The 23,394-nt window shown below is 34.1% G+C and overlaps 1 protein-coding gene across 8 annotated transcripts in view; it reads right to left on the bottom strand.

The window, feature by feature from the left end:
- The window catches only part of LOC124951626 (acetylcholine receptor subunit alpha-like), a 128,276-nt gene that overhangs the window by 10,841 nt on the left and 94,041 nt on the right, over positions 1-23,394 (bottom strand). For 6 of the 8 annotated variants that reach the window (XM_047500317.1, XM_047500322.1, XM_047500318.1 and 3 more), the window contains 3 exons: positions 22,518-22,633; positions 21,211-21,379; positions 13,364-13,500 (listed from right to left, as the gene is read on the bottom strand). In XM_047500317.1, the coding sequence (XP_047356273.1) occupies positions 13,364-13,500; positions 21,211-21,379; positions 22,518-22,633 (422 nt within the window). The remainder of the gene's footprint in view (positions 1-13,363; positions 13,501-21,210; positions 21,380-22,517; positions 22,634-23,394) is intronic. The other 2 variants (XR_007101657.1, XM_047500324.1) reach the window with 1 other exon arrangement.

Below are 23,394 nucleotides of genomic sequence, written 5' to 3'. Positions count from 1 at the left end.
ATTATTATTATTATTATCGATAATATCAGAGGAAAGTTTTCTTAAAGTGAAAGAAAATTTTTCTTTTTAGAAACTAAAACTTTGAAAGTAATTACATAAATTTAATTGAAATTCTCGACAATACGTAATTGACACCATGAATGAATTAAAATGATAAATTTAGGATGATCTAGCTTAGAAATATATATATATATATATATATATATATATATATAATAGGAAAACTAACTTTAATCGATGGTATATTTAAATCTAACAAAAATAATAGCGACTTTCTTTATTTAAATCGACTCCCTCTAGCTCCCTCTTTATTTCTCCCTCTCTTTCGTTTCTTGAACAGTACTTTACGTAATCACCGTTTTCGAGAGTTCGATCAGAAACTGTCACGAAGGGTTGTTAAAGCTTTCTTCCATTGTTATTCATTATTCAATCGCTATGTGCTCGACATCTCTTCGGCCGATAAGCAAGGAAGTCGGAGTGAAGAAAAAGAAAAAAGGCAAAAAAAAAATAAAAAAGAGAGGGAGAAAAGGAGGGAGAGAGAGAGAGAGAGAGAGAGAAAAGTAATACATCTACTTGTTTAATTCTGCCGATTAGAAGTGAGGAATATTGAAGGTTGATGATACGAAGAATGTGAATCGGAATTTTTTTTTTCGAGATATCATGAGAATTCATTTTCGGACGAGTGGTCGAGCGACATTTTCTCAAGTAGAAAGGACATTTTTGAGATAACGATGGATTTAATCTTTTCCACTTGAGCAGACCTGTCGGCGGAAGGTGGCTGATTACAGCCGCCACACCAATCCCTTTTCCCTTCCTCATCTCCTTGCCACCCCCTCCGAACCTCTCCTATCCCATTCGCGTATAATCGTAAAGGAAAATGAGAGAAGCAGAAAAAAAAAACGTACCGGCGAAGGAATCGATCCGGTTGGCGCGTTCCATTTGAAAGTTAAATCGCGTTCAACTTGCAAATCGTTTGCCTCGCCTAGAAGAGAAGTGGGCGGAGTCTTCCTTGATTACTTGCCGCGCGGCATCTACCGATTGAATCTTAATCGGGAACGTTCACTCGTTCGACTTCAATATTTCTTGGTCTACCTATCACCACGCCCATTTAGTTTTACGACATTGATATTATTGTAATTAAACTATTTTTTTCTTTCTCTTTTCTTTTTTTTTTTTTTTTCCTTTTTTCCTCTTTCTCTTAAATCTTTTTTTTCCTCCCTTTTCTTTCTCCTTTTTTTCTTTTTTTAATGGACGATCTTTTTTTACGGGATAATTACAAAGTTTATTTGGCCAATATGTCTCACGACGATCGAATTAATCTTACGATCCAGTTAGTTTTACGATACACGTTTATATTATTATACTGTAGTATATATATATATATATATTTAATTTCTTTTTTCTTTTTCTATTTTTTCTTTGTTTTAATAATTAGAAGGACAAATTGAAATGTACAGTTACATTACTAGAACAATTGTAAAATTTATTTCCTTTCTCGGTATCTTCATAATCAATAGTAATATAGAGTGTTTATTTCAAAATGATTGTTTGCCACGTACGTGGAGAAAAAGAAAAAGATATAGAAAGAGAGACAGAGATATATATAGAAAGAGAGAGAGAGAGAGAGAGAGAGAGAGAGAGAGAGAGAGAAAGTATATGCTTGGCGTGTTTCAAATGCAAATGAAAACTGTATGAACTTTCTCGTAGTCTCGAGTACACGCGTATACGAGGCTCATTGTCTCGTTCATTCATCCCTACAAAGACTTCCGAATAGTAAGCGTCGAAGGAAACGTCGGAGGAAGCGAATTGCCCTTTGTATTCAGGATAGCACGCTCGCTCGCTTCTGGCGTTTTGACGCTAAGTCGGCTTTTCGAATCGACGTTGGCAAAGTTTTAATAAAGAAGCTGACACGAAGAAGAGAAGAGACAGAGACAGGGAAAGAGAAAGAGAGAGAGAGAGAGAGAGAACCAGTCTATACTTTTACTTTCTCTTTCTCTCTCTCTCTCTCTCTCTCTCTCTCTCTATCTTCCTCCTCACCCTCCATTTAATTCTTTCTAGACGTTAGAAGGGCCAAGAAGCCGGTATGGAAGAGCAGCACTTTAAGCGATGAAATTTACTTAGCAAGAGAGTAACGACATCACTGTCCACTCGAATAGGTCCTTCAAAAGTGGGGAGTGGCTTGGAAGGGATGCTTAGTTAAAGGAAAGACGAAAAGAAACATGGCGACAAGGTGTCTTCCTCTTCGTAGGCATAATGGAGATCTTTAAAAGTTTCGAATTTTCTTCATGCAATATACGATAAAGTTCGATCTTACTTATATTCTTTTTCTTATTTCCGTGGCATAGTATTTATATATAATATTGTGTATATATATATATATATATATATATATATATATATATATATACATATATATATATAGAGAGAGAGAGAGAAAGAGAGAAAAGGCCATAAATTTATGGGGATTTTGAGAGGTGGAGAAAGGAGAAGGATTAGATTCAAAGTCATGTTTCTCTTGGCCCCGACCCATTTCTAGTTTTAATGGATCACGGAGTTACTGGAAGCACTCCAACTTATATTCGAAAGTAAATTAAAAATATAAGAGTCCAATGTATCAAAGAAACTGTATAATTGGAAATTATCCAGATTATTCTGGGGTATACGGCATAACGGAGGGGGTGGGTAGGAATGGGGATAAGAAAGTATGGAAAGGAAGTATTAGAAAAAGTTAGAAATTATTAAACGACAGAGATGAAAAAAAAATTATTTTCGTTGGACGTTCCTTTGAGTTTTTTCCTTTCTTTCTTCTTCTTTTCTCTTATATTTTTGTTAAATTGCGACGATTTAATTAATATTTATTTTGATTATATCAAATTAATTACATACTAAAAAGTAGCTCAAGATTGTTGGCCGATGGAACACACCGGAAGAGAAAAAAAAAAGCAAGAAATTTGTTCTTGTCGAGATAAATCTTGCTTATATTTTTAGAGTAAGAGAGAGAGAGAGAGAGAGAGAGAGAGAAAATAAATTAATAAATAAATAAAACAGGGACGAAGCGAAAGAAAGAAAAAAAAAAAAAAAAAAAAAAAAAAAGAAAGAAAAAAGAAAAGAAAAGGAAAGATTTCAAAGAGGGGTAACTTTCGTTTAATAAAATATTGCCTTGGCCTGGCTTGAAAGTAACCTTTGTTCTACACGTAATTATCACGTCGATTTTGCTAGGGTAATAAAACGAATCGATCTTCATCGTGAACGAGTAATCGCAGTATGTAGAAGAATGATCATTAAAATTTTCTCTCGTGAGACATTCGACAAAGAATAAGGCTAAAAGAAAAGAGACAGAGAAAGAGAGAGAGAGAGAGAGAGAGAGAGAGAAAAGCAAAAAAAAGAAAAAAAATAAAAGAAATATCTATCCAGGCCTCGACTTTTTCTATATTAACCGTACTTTCAAAGGTCTCGTATTAGAAAGAAAGTGTGAGAGAGAGAGAGAGAGAGAGAGAGAGAGAGAGAGAGAGAGAGAGAGAGAGAAAGAGAGAGACAGAAAGAGTGATAGAAAGAGAGATAGAGAAAGAGACAGATAAAGCTAGGAGAGTGTCCTATAAGTCACGCTTATAGTAAAAAGGATTGCACCGGTTCTTTCTCTCTCTCTCTCTCTCTCTCCTCCTCTCTTTTACTCTCATTGTACTAGCGAACTGAAACCGCAGGAGAACCGCAATCTCGGATAAACCTCGATTTTGCGTCGGATATACGCATGTGTGTCACGTAGCTAGACTGTGTCCTCCGGATTTTCTTCGTTTCTCTCGTTCTATTCTATGACTCTGTAAAAGAGGACGCAGTGATTAACTACCGAAGACAGACAATAGTTTCCTTTCGTATTCCCTTTTTCTTTATCAATTCTCTTTTATCTTTTTTCCCTCATACGAGATATCGCAAATAATAATTATCGATCACTTACTCGCTCCTCCTAAACGTTTCTTTATTATTTCTTGCTTTCTTTCTTTTTTTTGTTTTTCTTTTTTCTTTTTCTTTTTATCCCTCTTACCTCCCACATTACATGAGATCGCAATTCTGCACGTTTTTCCTTTTACAAGGGAGGGGGCGGGAGGAAAGAAAGAAAGAAAGAAAGAAAGAAAGAAAATAAGAAAGAAAAAACGACATTGATTGTAAGTGAAAAAAAATTTTCGAGATTGAAACTCATTCAGCGGCAAATCTTTTACTGGTTGAAAAACGTGAGTAGTATCTACGGAACACCCTCGACATTATCGAGAAATTGGCGAGGAGGTCAATTGGAAGAAGAAGAAGAAGAATAAGAAGAGGAAGAAAAAGAGGAGACAAATTTCTGCTGTTATCCGAATGGCCGATTCAATATGGGCGGGTATCCGACGGGTGGCACTTCTATTCCGGAACTCATTTTCCTACGCCAATGCACTTTCATTGTGAGTTTCAAAGCATGACACTATTGATTCGAACGTAACAAATCGGCCGTGCAATTTATCTCTAATTATTATTATTATTATTATTATTATTATATATTTTCAAATTGGCGATTGTTCAAATCAAATTGCCCCTATTGATTTGAACTCGTTTTAATTGTTGTTTCCGTTAATTAATTATGTTTGAAGCATTTATATATTTATTTTCTTTTTCCTTTTTTTTTTTTTTTTCGCAAGTATAATAATCGATGTCATACAGTGGGACGAAGTTAAACGATTGTTCTAACTGGATATGTCCTCTTTTAAAAATATACTTTGTCAAAAGTTTCTTTAATGAAGACAATGTAGTAAAAGACTATCGGTGGAGACGATAAAAACGATGTTAAATCGTAAAGTTACGTTTTAGGGGTGAGTAAAAAGCTCGTTGGGTAATTACGATCGTGTACTACAGTTGCGTTTATTCAACTTCTTCTTCTTCTTCTTCTTCTCTCTCTCTCTCTCTCTCTCTCTCTCTCTCTCCTTTTTTTTCTTCTATTTCCTTCTTCCACGAATCGTCTCGTTCACGCAACCAATCAGATTTCGACGATGTTTCATTTTTTTTTCTTTTTTATAATTTACTTTCATATAACTATATGTATGTATATATATATATATATATTTCTTTTTATATACTTCGTGTCAAACCAAGAGGTTAAAAAATCTTTTGTTGAGTTTATTGAACTCGCAAGATACATAGGTAGATATATATATGTATGTATCAAATACATACAATAGTATCTCTCTCTCTCTCTCTCTCTCTCTCTCTCTCTCTCTCTCTCTCTCTCTCTTTCTCTTTTACTCTTGTAATTTCGTTTTATGCTCGTTAGTCATTCACATTTCTTTCATTTTCTTCCATTCGTTCATTACTTTTAATTTAATTTCGCATTTACGCTATTGCACATTTCCATACGTACTCGCAATATCAGACGCAATACTCATTTTATGGCTTCAATTATTACATCTCGAAATATAATTTTTTAGCTGACGCAGTTATTTCGGAGACTTGATTTCGGTGACTTCATTTTCACGTATACTGCAACCACTTTATATATAAATATATATATATATATATATATATTTTTTTTTTTCTTTAATAAAAAGAAAAGAGAGAGAGAGAGAGAGAGAGAGAGAGAGAGGACAAAAAGAAGAGGGATCGAACTAGAAATTCGCAACGATATAGAAAGATGCTATTATCCACACTATGCGACGATAGTTCGAGGATACGATTTTTGTTAGCGACAGGATAAAACTATTTTTGAACAGTGCTCAAGTGGATACGACTTGGCCAAGGTAGACGTATATATATATATATATATATATATATATATATATATATATATATATATATATGTAGCTATGTATGTATGTATGTATGGATGTATATATACATACATATATACCTATCTACCTACCTACCTACTACGATGTGGTGCTTCAGAGAAGAGAGGATTGGATCGTTGCCGAGAATGGGAATAATAGGTGCAACCTTTTCAAAAGGTCATTGTATCTTTGTTTAATTATCGATTTATATAGCACTTTCACGCGAATACGTGTTTCTTACTAACGACATTCCAATCTTCTCTTTTCCTTCTTTCTTTCTCAGAAAATTAATCACTTCAATGAATTATGGAATTATATTATTACCCGTGATGGAATCGGAAATACTTTTGAATTTTTTTTATTTTGCTCGTAAACACTTTTATTGAAGTAAAGAAAGAAAAAAAAGAAAAAAAAAAAAAACAGGAAGAAAGAAAATAAAGAAAAATATTTGAAAATTCTTCGCGAGAAAAGAGTGTACGGTGTACCGTCTTTGCGTCAAAATAAGAAGACTTTTAAGGAGAAGGGATGTGGGTCTCTATGTCGTATTCGTTGGTAGCAACCGATGGCTCGTAGTATCGCGACTTCGTGCCATGCTCAAATTGGATTCTACTCTCGGAGGAGAAGCCTTGAGAGGTAACGGGTCCGTGGTCGGCAAACGGAAATCTCTTGGCACTTCCTATGCCATTCCTCTCGGTTCGAATTTCCAATCTAGGTATGCCAAGCAAAGTAGAAGTCGCCATATTTAGGACAGCCTCTCTTGCATTAAAGTCGAGATGGTACATCGAAGGAGTCTCTTGAGGGTTTTCTCTTCTATCCCTTTCCCCTCCTATAACCGCCTCTGCCTTTGCCGCTGGCTCTACCTCTCTACTTTCTATCACCCTCTTTTCCCATTCTGATCCAATGAACTTCCCAAGGTACAATTTTCATCCAAGCGTGTTATTCTTTCTTCTGATATCGTAAATCGATACGTAATGGTGGATGATGATGCGGCCCTCTCTTCTTTATTATCCTGCAAATATTTTCGCGAGCCATACGGTAACTTCGATTTTCAATATATGTACTGCAATATAATATACGATGATACCGTATCGAAGAACTTTGTGTCGGTGTACTGAATTTTCTTTTTTCTCTTTTTCTTTTGCTTTTTTTTTTTCTTTTTTTCTTTATTTTTTCTTCAAAGGTTAAAATCCTCTTTAGAAAGAAAAAAAAAAAAGAAAAACAAAAGAAAAGAAAAGAAGATGAAATAAAAGTCCATCAAACCGATAACGATACGAGATTAGAATTATTATCGACTATGAAAAGTATTTTTCTTTAATTTTCATCGCAGTTTGATCGATTGATCCTACTCGTTTCAACGTAATCGATGATTACTAATTAACGCAACAATAATTTTCTCGTATAATTGTAACATCATCCGATCATATTTAGTCGATTTTATGGATTCTGTTGGACACATTTGCGCTAACAGCAATAGCAACAGCAGTAACAACAATGATAGCAAAAGCAACGATAATAGCAGCAGCAGCAGCAGCAGCAGCAGCATACGTTCCGCTTCTATGCATTGGACTACGATTCATATGCTGCCCGCAGCTGTTTAACCATTGCAAGCTATTCCTTTCCTATTTGTTATTATTTTTCCCGTCCTCTCTCTCTCTCTCTCTCTCTCTCTCTCGTGTTGATAATTATTAATCAAAGTCAATAATTTTATAAATATAATATAAATTAAATATAAACATTGGTCTAGAAGATATCGTCGTGTATCTCGTTAAGAGAAGAAATGAGAAGGTTATAAAGATAAGAGAAAAAAGAAAGTAGAAGAGGAAGCAAAAGAAGAAGAAGAAGAAGAAAAACAAGCAAGAAAATGTTCGGTAAGGTAGACGCGTTTGCCTCTCGTCGTCTACAACCATCACCACTGCTACTGCCGCCGCCGTCACCTCCACCACCATCACCAGCAACACCTAGTAGTTGTTATATAGGTCAGCTGGTCGTCGACATTCTGGGACATTAATTTCAGAAGTGTTTCTATTCACACCCCTCCCGGTACGAGTTCATTGGCCCGTAAGGGCTCTTTTCATAGGGGTGCCTGCCTCATACGGGGGTGCTAGCAGCCAGCGTAGTAAGCTCTTTGAAACTGGTTCAGAGCGGTCGTTTAATATTAATGGCAGCATTTGCGACTCCGTATGGACGACGTTTAACTAACGAGACCTGGCGATTCGGTCGACGTACATACATACATACATACATACATACATACTACACACACCCACGTACGCACGGACGCACGCATATAAGCAAACACTTGTGCACTGCAGACACATGGATGATTTCAATGTTTTTTGCTTTTTTTTCTTTTCCTTCTTCTATTTTATTTTATTTCTTTCGACCTATCTTTATTCTCCTTTCTCCTTTTGTTTTTCTTTCTTTACAGTACATTCTTCTCTTCTATTCTCTTCTCTGTGTTTTTTTTTTCCCCTCCTGACTCACCTTCCCCCTTCTTGTTTCTCTCCCTCTTTGTTTCTCTCGATCTGTAAAATGCACACGCTCTAATCGATGACTTCGGTGACTAGCTTGCTAAGTTGAAAGGGATCGTTGACGCGCCGAGGCCATAGAGGGAAGAATTTAAACGAAGCTCGAAGCTCTTTTCGGATCGATTGAATGTTTCTGCGAGGCCATCCGATAGAAGAACTCTTTTGCTCTCCCTATCTCTTTTCCTCTTTGAGTTGAGTTTATGGCACGTTAACGCATAATATAACGTAATTGAATATTGTGCGTAATATTATATATTCCAAGTACATGCTCATCGAGGTACAAACATTTATTGTAAAGCGTAAAGGCAAATGTTTACTCGTTCGCGGATAATTAAATGGTCGGTAATTTCATAAAGTATTCTTGTATAGATTATATATATATATATATATATACACCTTTATATGTGTGTGTATGTGTGTGTGTAGGAAGAAGGAGATATTTATAGAAAAAGAAGAATACTCGTTTGATACAAGTTTTTAATTTGATTTAACTTTGTAAGTTTTCTTAGGAGAATTTATTATTATTATTATTATTATTATTATTATATATACAATGAAGATAGTAAATGATATTTCCTATTTGTAGTTTTATTTCTTTCCTTCTTTTTTTTCTTTTCTTTTCTTTAAGTGGATTTGACCGGTGATTTCAAATCGCAAAAGTCATAAAACAAGACGTTAGCTTTATGATGCGGAAGGGTCAAAGGTGGAAAGAGAAATAGGAAGAGAGAGAGAGAAAGAGAGAGAGAGAGAGAGAAAGAGAGAGGGACAGAGAAAAAGAGAAAGAGCAGGATGGAAGATAGTTTTCATTGCAACGTTAGGACTCAGAAAAGCATGAAAGAAGTCTGGAGATATTTCCAAAACGTAAGCGAGGTATAGTTAACAAAAAAAAAAAAAAAAGAAAAAGAAAAAGAAAAAAAAATTAAAGTTTCAAAATACTACGACAAAATGTCGTAATAAGCAACAAAGAAAACAAAGAATTATAAATCGTTATAAACGTTATTCCATAGAATTTTATGGATATAACAAATCCCACTATTCTCCTTTAGTTTTCTATCTTTTATATTATTTACAAACGAACGAAATTCTCCTTTATATCTCACGTAAGGTATTCTCGCACATTCGAGTTAATACAAAAACCATGAATCCTTCTATCCCATTACTTTTATATCGTAAAAAGACAGAGATAAGATGTTACTTTTGGTATATGTATAAAATATTCCCAGATGATAAATTATATCATGAGTTTCGCAGTTGGCAGATAACATACGTTTATATAAACAAGAAGTTTCATACAGAGACGGTTTAACATTGACCTCCCCTTCCCCATTTCTCCCGTAAACGCAAATATCTCGAAGCTAGTAATAGCCAAACTACATAACATTTCTACAAATACCATAAATTTAACTTCGATCGAATCCAAACGTCGGTCATTTTGACTTTCGTCCGTTTCTTTATTACGTTAAATGACATTAAAATTAATAATAAATTAATAATTAGATTTGATGAAGTATTCAAGATCATTTGTTTACAGTTTATACGATTTCTATCGGTATACGGTAAAAGAGTCAAGAGAAAGAGAGAGAGAGAGAGAAAGAGAGAGAGAGAGAGAGAGAGAGAGAAAGAGAGAGAGAAAGAGAAATCGTGTAGAAGAACGTATCACCTTTTTCGTTAATATTCAATGTACGTGAAATGTCAAACGTGTACTGCAAGCCAAATTCGAAGGTATTCCATAATAGCCTGCAGCTTGAGCAAGCACGAAACTAATCTACAAACTCGTTGCAAGCTGATAAGTCAAGCCCATGTTTAACTTTGGTTGTGACGTTGCTTCCAACCAGAGGTCGTGTATAATTAGCGATTATTGAATTTGCGATTTGCCTGCTACGATTACATAGAAAAAGAGAAATAGAAAGGGGGAAAAGAGAGATATCAAAACGATCTCGTTATCGTTTTGCTCGAATTCATGAGAATTGTCGGATATTGGTGAGAGAGAGAGAGAGAGAGGGTATGGAAGTTTATATTCGTTATACACTTGATTGACTTACGATTTAAAATGTACATTTCATTTCCATTCGTGATTTGAAATCAAAATTATATGATATTATTATTATTATTATTATTATTATTATTATTATTATTATTATTATTATATCGATAGGGGGAAGGAGAGAATTAATATTATTTTTTTTTCCTTCTTCAGAAATATTTTCTTTTTTATTTATTGATTTTATTTTTTTCACCGAACAATAGTCTCAAGACTGATCAATTGAAAACGATCGAGATTATTTCAAATGTTATCAAATGAAGTATCCTTTACGATGGATATCTTTAAGAAAACGATTTAACTTTTTTTTATATATATATATATATATTTTTTTTTTCCTTCCTTCTCATTGTATTCCTTTAAATCAGATCTTCAGATTATCCTACTTATCTCTCTCTCTCTCTATTCTTTAATTTTCAAAAAAGATATCCTTTTCGATATATACTCTACGTTTTGAACAAAATACAAATACATATCTTCCTTCTGTGAGTATTGTAAGCGATGTAACAAGGATGTTCGAACAGTCCCTATTCGATGATAACCCACATATGAAGACAAAAAGCTTTTGTTCGTCCTTTGAATATCACGATGACGCAATGGAGACCTTTCGGTAGGAACTCTTGTCTTTTGATAAAGCGAAGAGAAAACGATATCTCGTTTATGGGAGGGGGGAAGAGGAGGAGGCGGAGGAGGAGAGGGGAATATGAGGGCCGAGAGGAATGGGCGGTCGGAGGATGAATAAGTGAAAGAAAAGGGAAACGGTTTGGTCATCTTCTTCTTCCTGACATTATTACATTAGTTTCGTAATTCCGTCATTTTTCATCGACTTCTTTCTTTCTTTTTTTTTTTTTAATCCTCTACCAGTTCATCGATCGATATTCGACATCAAATATTTTAAAGTGTCTTATTGCCAGGTAAAGAAAAAAAAAAGAAAAAGAAAAAAAGAAGGAGTAAATCAGATAGTTTCTTTAACGTCGTTGTTCATTTTTATTTGTTTATTTATTCATTCGTTAAAGAAGGAACAAACTATTTCCAAACGAAAGTTCGAACTTTAATTGTTAGTCATTCGTAATGTTCCATTAAGTAGACATTGGTACGCTTCGAGACGTCATGGCAATATATTGTTGTCTGTTAATGAGAAAGGAAAATCAGATAGCACAGGGGTGTGTAGAAAGGGCTGAGAATTTAGGGGAGGGTATAGGAATAGGTGTAAGGAAATTAGGTACAAGGTGAATTAGGTAGAGGATAATCGAATAGCCAGAAACAGAGTAAATGTATGTATGAATGTATGTATGTGTTTATATGTGTTACAGATAGAGAGAGAGAGAGAGAGAGAGAGAGAGAGAGAGAGAGAGAGAGAGAGAGAGACAGGAATAGGATCTATGGTATAGGAGAAATTTCTAACAGAATGAATTTACTTTCTAAACCCAAATGCGTCCTGACCGCAATGAAATTCAAATTCGATGCAACGAGATCGTCTTTCTCTTTATTTTTATTTTTTTTTCCTTTTTTTTTTTTATTTTGCTTTCTTTCCTTTTCATTTTACTTAAATATTTATCTCCGTTACCTCCTTCTTTCCTTTCCAAATTGTCCTTTTGTTTTTTCTTTTCTTTTTCTATCTTGATGATCCTTCCTCCTCTCTCTCTCTCTCTCTCTCTTTCCCTCTCTTTCTAAATATATATATATATATATTTCCTGGGTATCTTCAACTTTCCTTTCTCTTAGATTTCCAACGATCGAAACGATTTCGAAATAAGACGATACTCCTCGTTGAATTTCGAATGAGACATTCCGATTAGAATTTCTAAGATTTCTTTGCTGAAAGATTTCTTCCGACGCGAATAGATATAAAATGTTAATTCATTAAATGTATCATCTAACGTTATTCATATGATTAACAATTTCAATGATTATTTATATACAAAGATATTTATAATAATATTTCGATAAAATTATTTCATTAGTTTAGAGTTCTTTTTCTCGAGGTTGTCCGATGAAAAATCTCAAGAAATTGAAATCAACTACGTTCTTTTCCCGAAAAGTATATCTACATACCGCCTTTCACGCAAAGTGAAAACGTTCTCGTAAAAACACGAGTTTCCTTATCACTCTTTGTCTATCCTTCTCTATCTTTCTCTTTATATCTCTTTCTCTGTTTTTTTTTCTTTCTTTCTTTTTTTTTTCTTTTTTTGTTTCATTCGAATCGTTTCCATCGCGAAGAAAGCACCGCAACGTTTTAAGCGCGATTGCAATACGAAAGAGAATAGATTTTCTAACTGGTGCGAGAGATATCTTTGGTTTTATTATACCTATTCTCCATTTTAAAAGATTTCTTTTATCTCTTTTTCTTCTTCTTCTTCTTCTTCTTCTTCTTCTTTTTTCTCCCCATCGTAATTTGATTTTTTTTTCTTTTCTTTTTTTTTTTTTTTTAAGATCAATTTCGGTCAACACAAAAGCAGGTTTGTCGTTTCTCGTGAACCACATCGTCAAAGAGTATTCGAGCGAAACGTTTCACCCTTCTTAATACCAAGGGTAACTTGAGAAAAGATCGTACGTGTCTCTCGAGGGAAGCTTAGTATAGTTTTCAGGTCTTGAAATGTACATCGAGAGAGGATCGTGGCGGTCGTCGTTATTTACTTTTCCTTTTTTTCGAGCCCGCTTCCGAGTAATCCGAGAAGCAGCTCGTAAACACATTCCAAGCACGCAGCGTTGCGTGTTAGTTAATGATAAAGGAAGAGAAAAGGGGGTGGATCGAGATAAAAACTTGTACGGGTGTATAGGGATGCATTAGAAACCGGTGAACTTTTTCGAAAGATAAAGGCAGTATCGTATAAAATAACATTTGAAGTTCCGTAAGGATTAATCGTATCCATTCGAATTTTAATCAATATGTATATATATATTCATTGAATTAATGAACTTTGATAATTTACAAGTTGTTCTAAATTTCTCGATAATTTTTCAAAGACACAAGTGAAATCGACTTTCTGGTTGGCATTACTCACCTTATCGATACGAGTATCATGGCGAATATCAGGTACTTCCCAAGCAATGGCACGACCAACGACGTTGGCGGAATAATCTCAACGACCAAGAGGAAAAATACGTGAAGACTGATGAGGATTGATATGGAGAGGGTCACCTGAAACGTGACAAATTGTGGACATTTAACTTTCCCTCTTATGTACATATATCCCTACTAATCTATCTTTTAATTTTTTTGTTCCTCTTCTTACGGATATACGTATAAACTTGTTATATCTTTTCTTTACTTTCATACCTTTAGATATTAAAATTTTGTTCGTTTGAAATAGTTAAAAAAAAAAAAAAAAAAAAAAAAAAAGAAAAAAGAAAGAAAAGATAAAAAACATAATAACAGCATATAAAAAATAATCTTCGATTAAGGATATGGTAAATCTGTCGTAATAATACGACGGTGATAAAAAAACATTAATTTGCTAGACCTATCAAAAACGTAAATTAATTTAATAAATCAATATATATATATATATATAGGTAATGTTATTATCGATAATGTTATTTTTAGAGGGATTAAAATCCTTTTCGTGTTGAGACCATCCTATAAAGGGAGAAAGATACAAGTCTTTTCTTATTCTTTATTTTCCCTTTTTTTTTCTCTCTCATCTTCCTCTCCTTATTCGATCTTGGCATCCCTCAACGTATTACGAATTTAAGCTCAAGTTGGGAAGAAAAAAAGTAAAAAAAAAAAGAAAAAAAAAAAAGAAGAAGAACAGGAAAGTACGGATGATGATGGTCGTCTGAGACGAGAGAAAATTCGTATTTATAGCTTGGATAAAGAATACGACGAAGAAATGAGAATGAAGGGCAAGAACGTGTCCGGTTAAAAGGAAGAACTTTCGAAACTGATATCTCTATATATCGTTTATATTTAATAAATTACGATAATACGATATCATTTAGATATCATTAAATATATGTTAAATATCCACGAATACGTATTTTTAATTGATTTTGGTGTTTAATATAGCAGAAAATTTCCGATGGAATGTTTTCGAAGTGATAATCGTTCCCCATAGTCAAATAATTCCCATTGGACCGATCATTAAGACATTCACAATCGGATTGCTTCGCCGTTGTTCTATAATTGGTTCTTCGATCGACAAAAGTGGGAAGTTAGATCCGTGAGAATTTCTAGATACACTTGCCTCGAAATATATATATATATATATATATAGAGAGAGAGAGAGAGAGATACACACACACAAACCTATACAGAGAAACGTGCCAAAGCTATTTTCGTTCAGCGAAGAAGACACGTATCTCTCTTCTAGGCTTTCAATGAAATCGACGGCGAGGGTCTGACTATCTTGAATCATTTATCTCCCCAACGTTCTTCGAGTATAACTTTTCTCCTGGGAGATTCTATAGACTCGCTAGTAAAACACATATACACCCACATACGCCCACATTCATCCCCACGCGAACGCACGTATACATATACAAAAAGATACATTCATTTTATATATCACAATATTGGAGAGGGAGAGAGATGAGTGGGTGGCAATCCTTCTCCGTTGTTTTCCGATATGCCAAGTACGACGCTTGCATTTTCGACATATTAATTTATAAAATGGTAGAAGAGTTTCGGTCCTCGACACGAGAAACGAGACCTATTATCAACTTTCCATTGGTTCTCCTACGCGCTTTTCGCAAACAGACCTCATCGTCGATGCAGTTCGGTCAATATTGTCTCTTCGATTGGCGCACCTATTACACATAATCGTTACCTCTAATCTAATAACGGATAATTGACAAACCTTAAGCGACATTGTTTTACATGATATGTATTTCAATCTAAATAACAACAAAGTCTGATGATAGATTAGATCGATAGAGTATATATATATATATATATCAAACAGGTGTCATTTCTCATAAACTTCATTCGATTTAAATCGATACTATTATGTATTAAAATGGGATAGAATTTGTAATCTAACATTTCGAATGTTAACTTCCTATGGTGTCACTTAACTTTACCAGTGATTGAACCAAAGCGAGCAGAGATCGTATGGTAATTAATGGGACGACATTCTCTGTTTGAGGGTGAACAGAGAACACAGATGGTGCCTAGATACATTCTCTCGAAGGATGTAGGACATTCCGAGCGTGTAAACGTCAAGGTATTTAAATGACACTATTTGGATCGTTCAATTGCATGCATATGTTGTGTGTATATATATATATATATATATATATATATATATATATATATATACATTGTACATATGTGTGTGAACGAATGTTCCTAATGAATTACGAAATAGATGAGACGAGATCTATCTTTGTGGTCGATGATTTGTGTAAGTGTATGTAACATCAGGTTGCGAGCTTTGACTTTTCCATATTTCTACTTTTCTCCTTTTTATTCATTTTTTCTTTTGTTTTTTATTTTTCTTCTTTTTCTTCTTCTTCTTTTTTTTTTTTTTTGGTTCATCGTTGAACCATAGAAAAGAGCATCCAGATAAAAGAGGTCTCGTAACGGAAGTTCGACTTTTCGTTAGACTGCTGCTCGGCAAGTCGGGAGAGTTGAGAGCATCGAATACGGATATATTCTCACACTCGAACACGAATTTCTAGTCCAGGTAGTACCACCTCTCAGTCGTCCTGAAGTCTTTTCCTAGACATACTCGTGTTATACGCGATATATATATATATATATATGTGTGTGTGTGTGTGTGTGTATGTATATATGTAGATTCTGTACGAGAAGGGTGCATTTTCACGACGATTTCAAGCTCTTCCCTCTTTAGATCACTCGAGGGATCACGACTCGCCTGTTCTCAGAGATAACTGTGATGAACTACCGAAACCTATACACGATAGAAACGAATATGAGAAATCGAGAGAGAAAACCCTCTAGGCTATCCTCGATAGATAAAACATCTTCGAACAATAAAGGGAGAATTATTGTTGAAAGAGATGAAAAAAAAATGTAAAATAAATATTTTTCAACGATATAAAACTAAAAGACGATTATTTCAATATACAAAGTGTACCTCGTTTATTTGTTTGATATTTATAAAATTGATCATGTACGTATACGTAACGCGGTTAAAAAAAAAAAAAAAAGAAAAAAAAAAAGAAGAAAAAAAAAATTCAAATGGAAATAAATATGAAAGCGATTCGAACCAATCATTTTGACGGTTTTTTTTTTTTTATTCATTTAAACTAATAAATGATCAAAAATTCTTTGTAGAGATTAAGCGTGTTATTCCTTCATTTTTTTTCTTTTCTTTTCTTTTCCTTTTTTCTTTTTTCTTCTTTTAAGAGAAACGAAGTAACGACGGTCCGTACATACGAGGGAGTAATTTTGAAAGAAATATGGGAATTCTCTCGGGTGATCGTACACACACACACACACACACATACACATATCTATATATATATATATATGCACATGTAAAGTGGCATATAGCGTTTTCAGGGCGTCAATCAAGCGGGCTGAATCGATAAGCAATATCGCGGTCCGGTGATTGACCTGCAGCAGCCAGTGCGACTATCGAAATTACATCTTCTCTCTCTCTCTCTCTCTCTCGTTGTATGTATATATAGCTATATACACACACATATATATATATATATATATATATATATATGTGTATATATATTGCTTGCTCTTTCACGGCGTCACCCATAATATGGGAAATCATGGCGTTACCACCCTCTTTCAACCATCCTTCCACCCCTCCTCCTCTTCCACCTTGTCTTTTCTATTCTCTCGGAGCTTTATAGGTTGCATCCAAGCTCGTATACGAGAGTACCGAGATAAATAATAATCCGTTGGACACAAATTGAATTTATGTTGGAGATATAGAGTTACTCTCGTGATGTTATCGATAAGAGATTCATTTCATCCTTTAAATCGATCGATGTACGTTTTTAGAAACGTCAGTTAGACTGTCACTCTTTCTTCCTATCTCTCTCTTTTTCTCTTTCTCTCTTTCTCTCTCTGTTTCTTTTTTTGTTCTTTTTCCTTTTTTTTTTTTCAATTTTATAAAACCTACGTATCAATTTCGAATTTATTTAAATATTCACATAACTTGCTTTTATTCATTCACGTGTACATATATACGTGTACTCGTATTATATTACACGTTACGTATATACGTCGATTTAATGTTAACGCATATAAAGGATAATTTAGTCAATGGAATAGTCGTAAAGGATAAAGGATGGATGATAATGTTTTAATGGCTTTGTAAAAACAAAAATAAAAAAAAAAGAGAGAGAGAGAGAGAGAGAGTGAACAAGGTAGAAACGTTTTTACGTACGCTAATTTCACGTTAACGAGTGTGACCCTTGTGAGCGAAGAGAATAAGGGAGACGACGTGCTTCGTCAGAAGTTAACAAATAAAAAAGCCAAAGGGGAAGGAAGCTAAAAGGGTTTTGATATCATTCGGACCAATGAAAATGCGAGGTTCCTTTGCATTTCGATGTGAAAGAAAAATCTCCAACAAAGGTATTTCTTATAATGCCGTATAGTACGAAGGTGGTATTAAAAAGTGTATCAAAGGAAGGAGGAGAGGGGGAGGGGGGGGTAGAGTGAGAAGAATGAAAAAAAAAAAAAAAAAAAGAGGAGGAAAAAAAAAAAAAAAAAAAAAAGGAGGAAGGCCAGAAAAGGAAAAGGAAAGAAAGGAAAAAAAAAGAAAGAAAAAAGAGAGAAAGGAAGGAAAAAAAAAAAAGTAGGAAAAGAAAAGAAGGAAGTCGACTTATCATATCTAAAAACGATAATATTTTTCTCTTCCTTCCTATCCGTTTAAACGGATAGCACTTTTCTTTCTCTTATATCTCTTCGATTATCATTGGATTTCAAAAGCAAACGAACAAGGTTGACAACGTGTGGTCCGTGTGTGAATCCTTAAAAAAGGAGAAGAAAGAGAACGAAGAAGAGGAAGAGGATGAGGAATAGATGAGAGAGAGAGAGAGAGAGAGAGATAGAGAGAGGATCCGTTTATATCTCCCGAGGCAGGTGGACTCGGTGACCGAAGAAAAAAGAAAAGGAAAAGAAAAAGGAAAAAAGAGACAAAAAAAATAAAAAGACAAAAAAAGAGTAACAAAGAGAAAAAGGTATGTGCGCGCATATATCGTACAAAGAAGTTGCTGTTGAGGGAGAGGGAGAGGGATGGCGAAGAGGACGAGGAGGAGGAAGAGGAGGATGAGGAGTGGTTGGAGGAGGTGGTTGCGACACGTGTATCTCTCTTTTGTTTTTATTTCGTACATGGCATCGACGAAAAGAAGAGAATTTCGAATCCGGCTTTCGGCGATTTTCTGAGACAAGTAGTACTTGGGATGCTTGAGATAAAAATGAAAAAAAAAAAAAAAAAAAAGAAAAAAAAAAAGAAAAAAAGGGGGAACATGAGAAGGAGAAGAAGGAAGAAGAAGAAGAAAAAGGATAAAAAGAAGAAGGAGACCGACGAAGGAAAAGGAGCCGATGAGATGGGTCAGAAAGGTCGAGGTAGAAATGAAAAATAGTTAGAGAGCCGTCGGGCCAAAAGTAACCACCCCCTTTAGCTTCCCTTACAGATAAGAGAAAATAACGAGGCCGACTGGCACGCGGAAGAGAACTAATTCGGTGCATATTTCACACAAGTTTCTTCTCTCTCTCTCTCTCTCTCTCTCTCTCTTTCTCTTTCTACATATATATATATATATATATATATATATATATATATATATATATTCTTCTTTCTTTCTTTCTTCCTTTCTCTTTCATTCCTTCTCTATCTTTCTTTCTCTTATAGCTATGCAGTGTGGTATATATCCGTTAGTCAAAGAGAGGGAGAGAGAGAGAGAGAGAGAGAGAGAGAGAGAGAGAGAGAGAGAGAGAGAGAGAGAGAGAGAGAGAGAGAGAGAGAGAGAGAGAGAGAGAGAGAGAGAGAGAGAGAGTGAACGACCATTTCCTGAGGATAAAGGAATTAATTACCTTGGAATCTCTCTAGATTTTTTCTCTCTAGATCAATTAAGGATCGTTTCTTCCCAAAAGAATGAGTTTGATAGATCTTTTATATTCTACAAATTCCTTTTCTTTTTGTTTTTTTCCTTCTTTCCTTTTTTTCCCTCCTTCCTAATGTCCATAACAAATCCGAAGCAAATTGAATTGTATTAATTGATACACGATTTGAAATTATTTCTTCTTTCTCTCTCTCTCTCTCTCTCTCTCTCTCTCTCTCTCTCTCTCTTTCTCCTAAACTATCGAGCTATATCAGATGAGTCTAGAAACAGCGTGTTTATGGAGAGAAACCTATTTCGTTTGATCAAGTACATTCTCAAATCGTTTCAACATAGGTATCGTTGAACGAATGGGGTCATTGGAAACAACACAGCATCCAAATCGATACGGTATACGATCGATCGATACATACCATAAATACATTCCATTTATTCATTTTCCATTCTCACATTTTGTTTATATCGTGTAAATGCTTAAATACATTAAAGAAAATATGAAGAAATATTAGAATTGACGGCTGCTCAATCTATCTTCATTCTCTTTTATAATTCTTATAAGTTCTTAGAAACTGTTGAAGAAATGAAAAATGAAAATAAAATAAAATAATAAACAGACATAGTTTCATGAAAACAGACAATAATTTTTCAGCAAAGTTTTGCATAAGATATAATATACATATATATATATATATATATATAATTCGTTATAACGAAATACATAAGTTTCTTTCGTTGATTGCTAAATTATGAGAATCCTTATACATACACATACACATAGATATATGTACAGTTGGAAATATATATATATATATATATATATTGTATTCTTAAATATTAAAAGTTAATCCACAACTCGTGGGATTGCTTGAATATTTCACTGTAGAAATGAAAGGATGGTAAATGTAAATCGTGATATCCATGGATGGATAGATAGATAGATAGATAGATAGATAGATAGATAGATAGATATAGATAGATAGATAGCACTATGAGAATTTGATTTGTTATTTTAACTTAAACTTTCATTCACAACGAGTTAAATTATTCATAAGCGATATCCCAGTTGGAAAAGTTTCTCTTAAAGATCTACTTAAGAATTCGAAAGAGAGAGAGAGAGAGAGAGAGAGAGAGAGAGAGAGAAAGAGAGACAAAGATAGATAGATAGATAGGTAAATAGAGAGGGAAAGAGAGAGAGAGAGAGAGAGAAGTAAGCTAATTTTCTTGCTTCGTTTGACACGATTTTATTATGTAAAAAAAGATAATAAAAAAGAAAAAGAAATAAAAAAAGTTAACTACAAAATATATGACGATAAAAGAATGAATGATATTTTTAACATCATCTTCATTATTATTATTATTATTATTATCATTAATTTTTACGATAATAGAACGTGATCACGTCGAGAACAATTACGAACGTATTCATCTCGTATCTCCTACAGGATTAAAGTCAAGCTCGTCGAATTTGAAACACTCGCTTGCGGTCTAAGGTTGAGAGAAGTTGATTTTTCTTTTAGAAGTTACGAAAGAGAGAGAGAGAGAGAGAGAGAGAGAGAGAGAGAGAGGGAGTAATTTCTCAAACTTCGGTAAACTAAGTCTTCGAAATCAGTATATGTAGTTGCTTGCACGGACGTTGTGTTCAAGATCTAAGTTTCTTCGACGTTTCGGAGAACTTTTTTATATCTTTTCTTTTCTTTTTCTTTCTTTCTTTTTCTCTTTTCTTTCTTTTTTCTTTTTTTTTTTTTTTTTTCTTCCTATCCACCGAGGGCAGGTATGCATGTATGTATGTATATATATCTCATTAGACAGTTCGGAATCTTTGTCGAGAAAAAGATAAAAAATAATTCAATATACTTGCCTTTTCTCCGCTGTCACTTGGCAAGTAAAACGTCAGAACAGTAAGAAAGGAGATCCCCATGCACGGTATGATGATGTTGACGGTATAGAAAAGAGTTTTCCTTCTCATCGTTATGTTGAATGTAATATCGAGATAAGGTTCGTCGCAGCACGTATAAAATTTCTCATTTCTGAAAAAGATAATATTTTTACGTGTTATTGCGAATTATATTATCTCTTCTTTTTTTTTTTTTTTTTTTTCATTTCCTTCTTTTTTTCTTTCTTTTTTGTTCGATAAGAGATATCTTAAGTTAACCAAGAAAGTATTGAATATTCGATGATTATTAAAAAGAAACGAATCGTTTGTACTTTGTACGAATATAATTCGTTCGAGTTAAATATTCGATGATTTCATAAAAAAAAAAAAAAACAAAAAAAAAAAAAAAAAAAAAAAAAAAGAAGAAAAGAAAAAAAAGGGCAAATTCTTTATAGAAATATAATTTGTTTGAGAATAATTCGTACAATAACTGCGTTATACGAGGAATTAAAGAGTTTATCGCATTGCTAGCGACATCAAGTGGCAAGTGTTCGTACTTAAAACGTAATAATTAGTAATTAGTTCGCGTACGCGAGCGCTGACGATCTTCCGGTGTCACGTGATTTAAAGCTCATTGGTTATAAGCCGTCAGATCTTGTCGATTATTGGTTAATTACTGATTAAAATTATTCGCTACGATTTACCGGAAGTCGTGTGTATCCTTACGAAAATAAACGATCAAAGTGAACGACCGAACGTTTTCAAATTTTAACGTACGTGTGTCTGTCGTAATACTACTCGACTTCTTGGAAATATTTTTGTTTCTATTATATCGTTCGAAAAATTATTACAATACGATAGTGTTTCGTTGTTCATACGGGAATTTTTTGTCTTTCTTTACGAGACGTGTGTTCTTTCCTTTTTCCCCTTTACGATAATTCCTATTACACGCGACGATAGTTAACCATTATGTATGTACTTGCTAATTTATGTATCACGTTAGTATTCTCGTCGTATATAATAAAAACCTTTCGTAGTGTCCATTATGGAATATCGTAGGACGTTAATTCAATCGAAATGAAGTTAATTCACACCGACAAATGTAATTCGACGATTCGTCGTCTTCTAAAATTCTCAAACGAACGACCATTGGGACCTTGAGTGTCGCGTTCAGACCAACGGACAAATTTCAAATTTTCTACGTATTATGTATGTATATATGTATGTATGTACTCATGTATTTATGTATGCATTTATATATGTATCGTAGTTTAATAAAATTTAATTCTCACCGTACTGCAGGCACTTCTAGAATATCCCACTCAACCGACATGTAGAATTCTGAAAGATCAACTCCAACCTCCACAACGTTACTTCCGGATTTCTCATCCATGTGCCTTAGATCGACCTACGTGAAACAAAATCAAAGAAAAAATTCATCGATCAGGTTTGATCCGTAATTATATTTTAACATACAAGTTTCAAAGAGATTTGCTCATTTTCAAACGCCATGCCCACGATAATAGAAAAGCTACTCCTTAAAAACGAATCTGCGATATTTCAAGTGAAAGATCGCAAAGATATGTATATAAATTTTTTATTATATTAATTGTACTACGATATAATCCTATGATAAAGAATTTCTTTTCTTTCTTTCTTTCTTTTTTTTTTTTTCTTTTTCATTTTATTTCTCTCGCAGGTTCGTTATTAAAAAGTATTATTACAAATAAATAATCTGTAAACAATTTCGAAGTGCACGTCTTGAGATGCACTTTGATGCTCGCCAAAGCGTAAACTGAGCAAAAATTATCTAACAGTTGGAATTTTCGTCCGATTGGTCCGACGATCTTCAGTGATTTTTTTACGGATCGAAATTCTTTCTTTCTTTCTTTCTTTCTCTTTTTCTTGTTTTTTCTTTTCCCTATTTCTCTCTCTTTCCCCCCACCCCCCTCCCCCCCATCCCCATCATTCGAATAACTTCGTACGTACAATCGTCGAAGAAAAATCCAACTAGAATTCCAACGTTTTCTCGCTCAACGTGGGCGTTGCGAGCGCTTAAATACTAGCCACTGAAACAAACGCTTTCCTCGTTTGATCGAGGATCGTCGACCGGGTCCATCAATTCCGAAGATAATATTGAAAGACCATTGTAAATTCAATATTATTTTC

The sequence above is a fragment of the Vespa velutina genome, chromosome 9 (assembly GCF_912470025.1).
Source record: "Vespa velutina chromosome 9, iVesVel2.1, whole genome shotgun sequence".
Lineage (NCBI taxonomy): Eukaryota > Metazoa > Arthropoda > Insecta > Hymenoptera > Vespidae > Vespa > Vespa velutina.
Note: the sequence above shows the minus strand (reverse complement) of the source record. Positions and strands in the feature narration are given on the sequence as shown.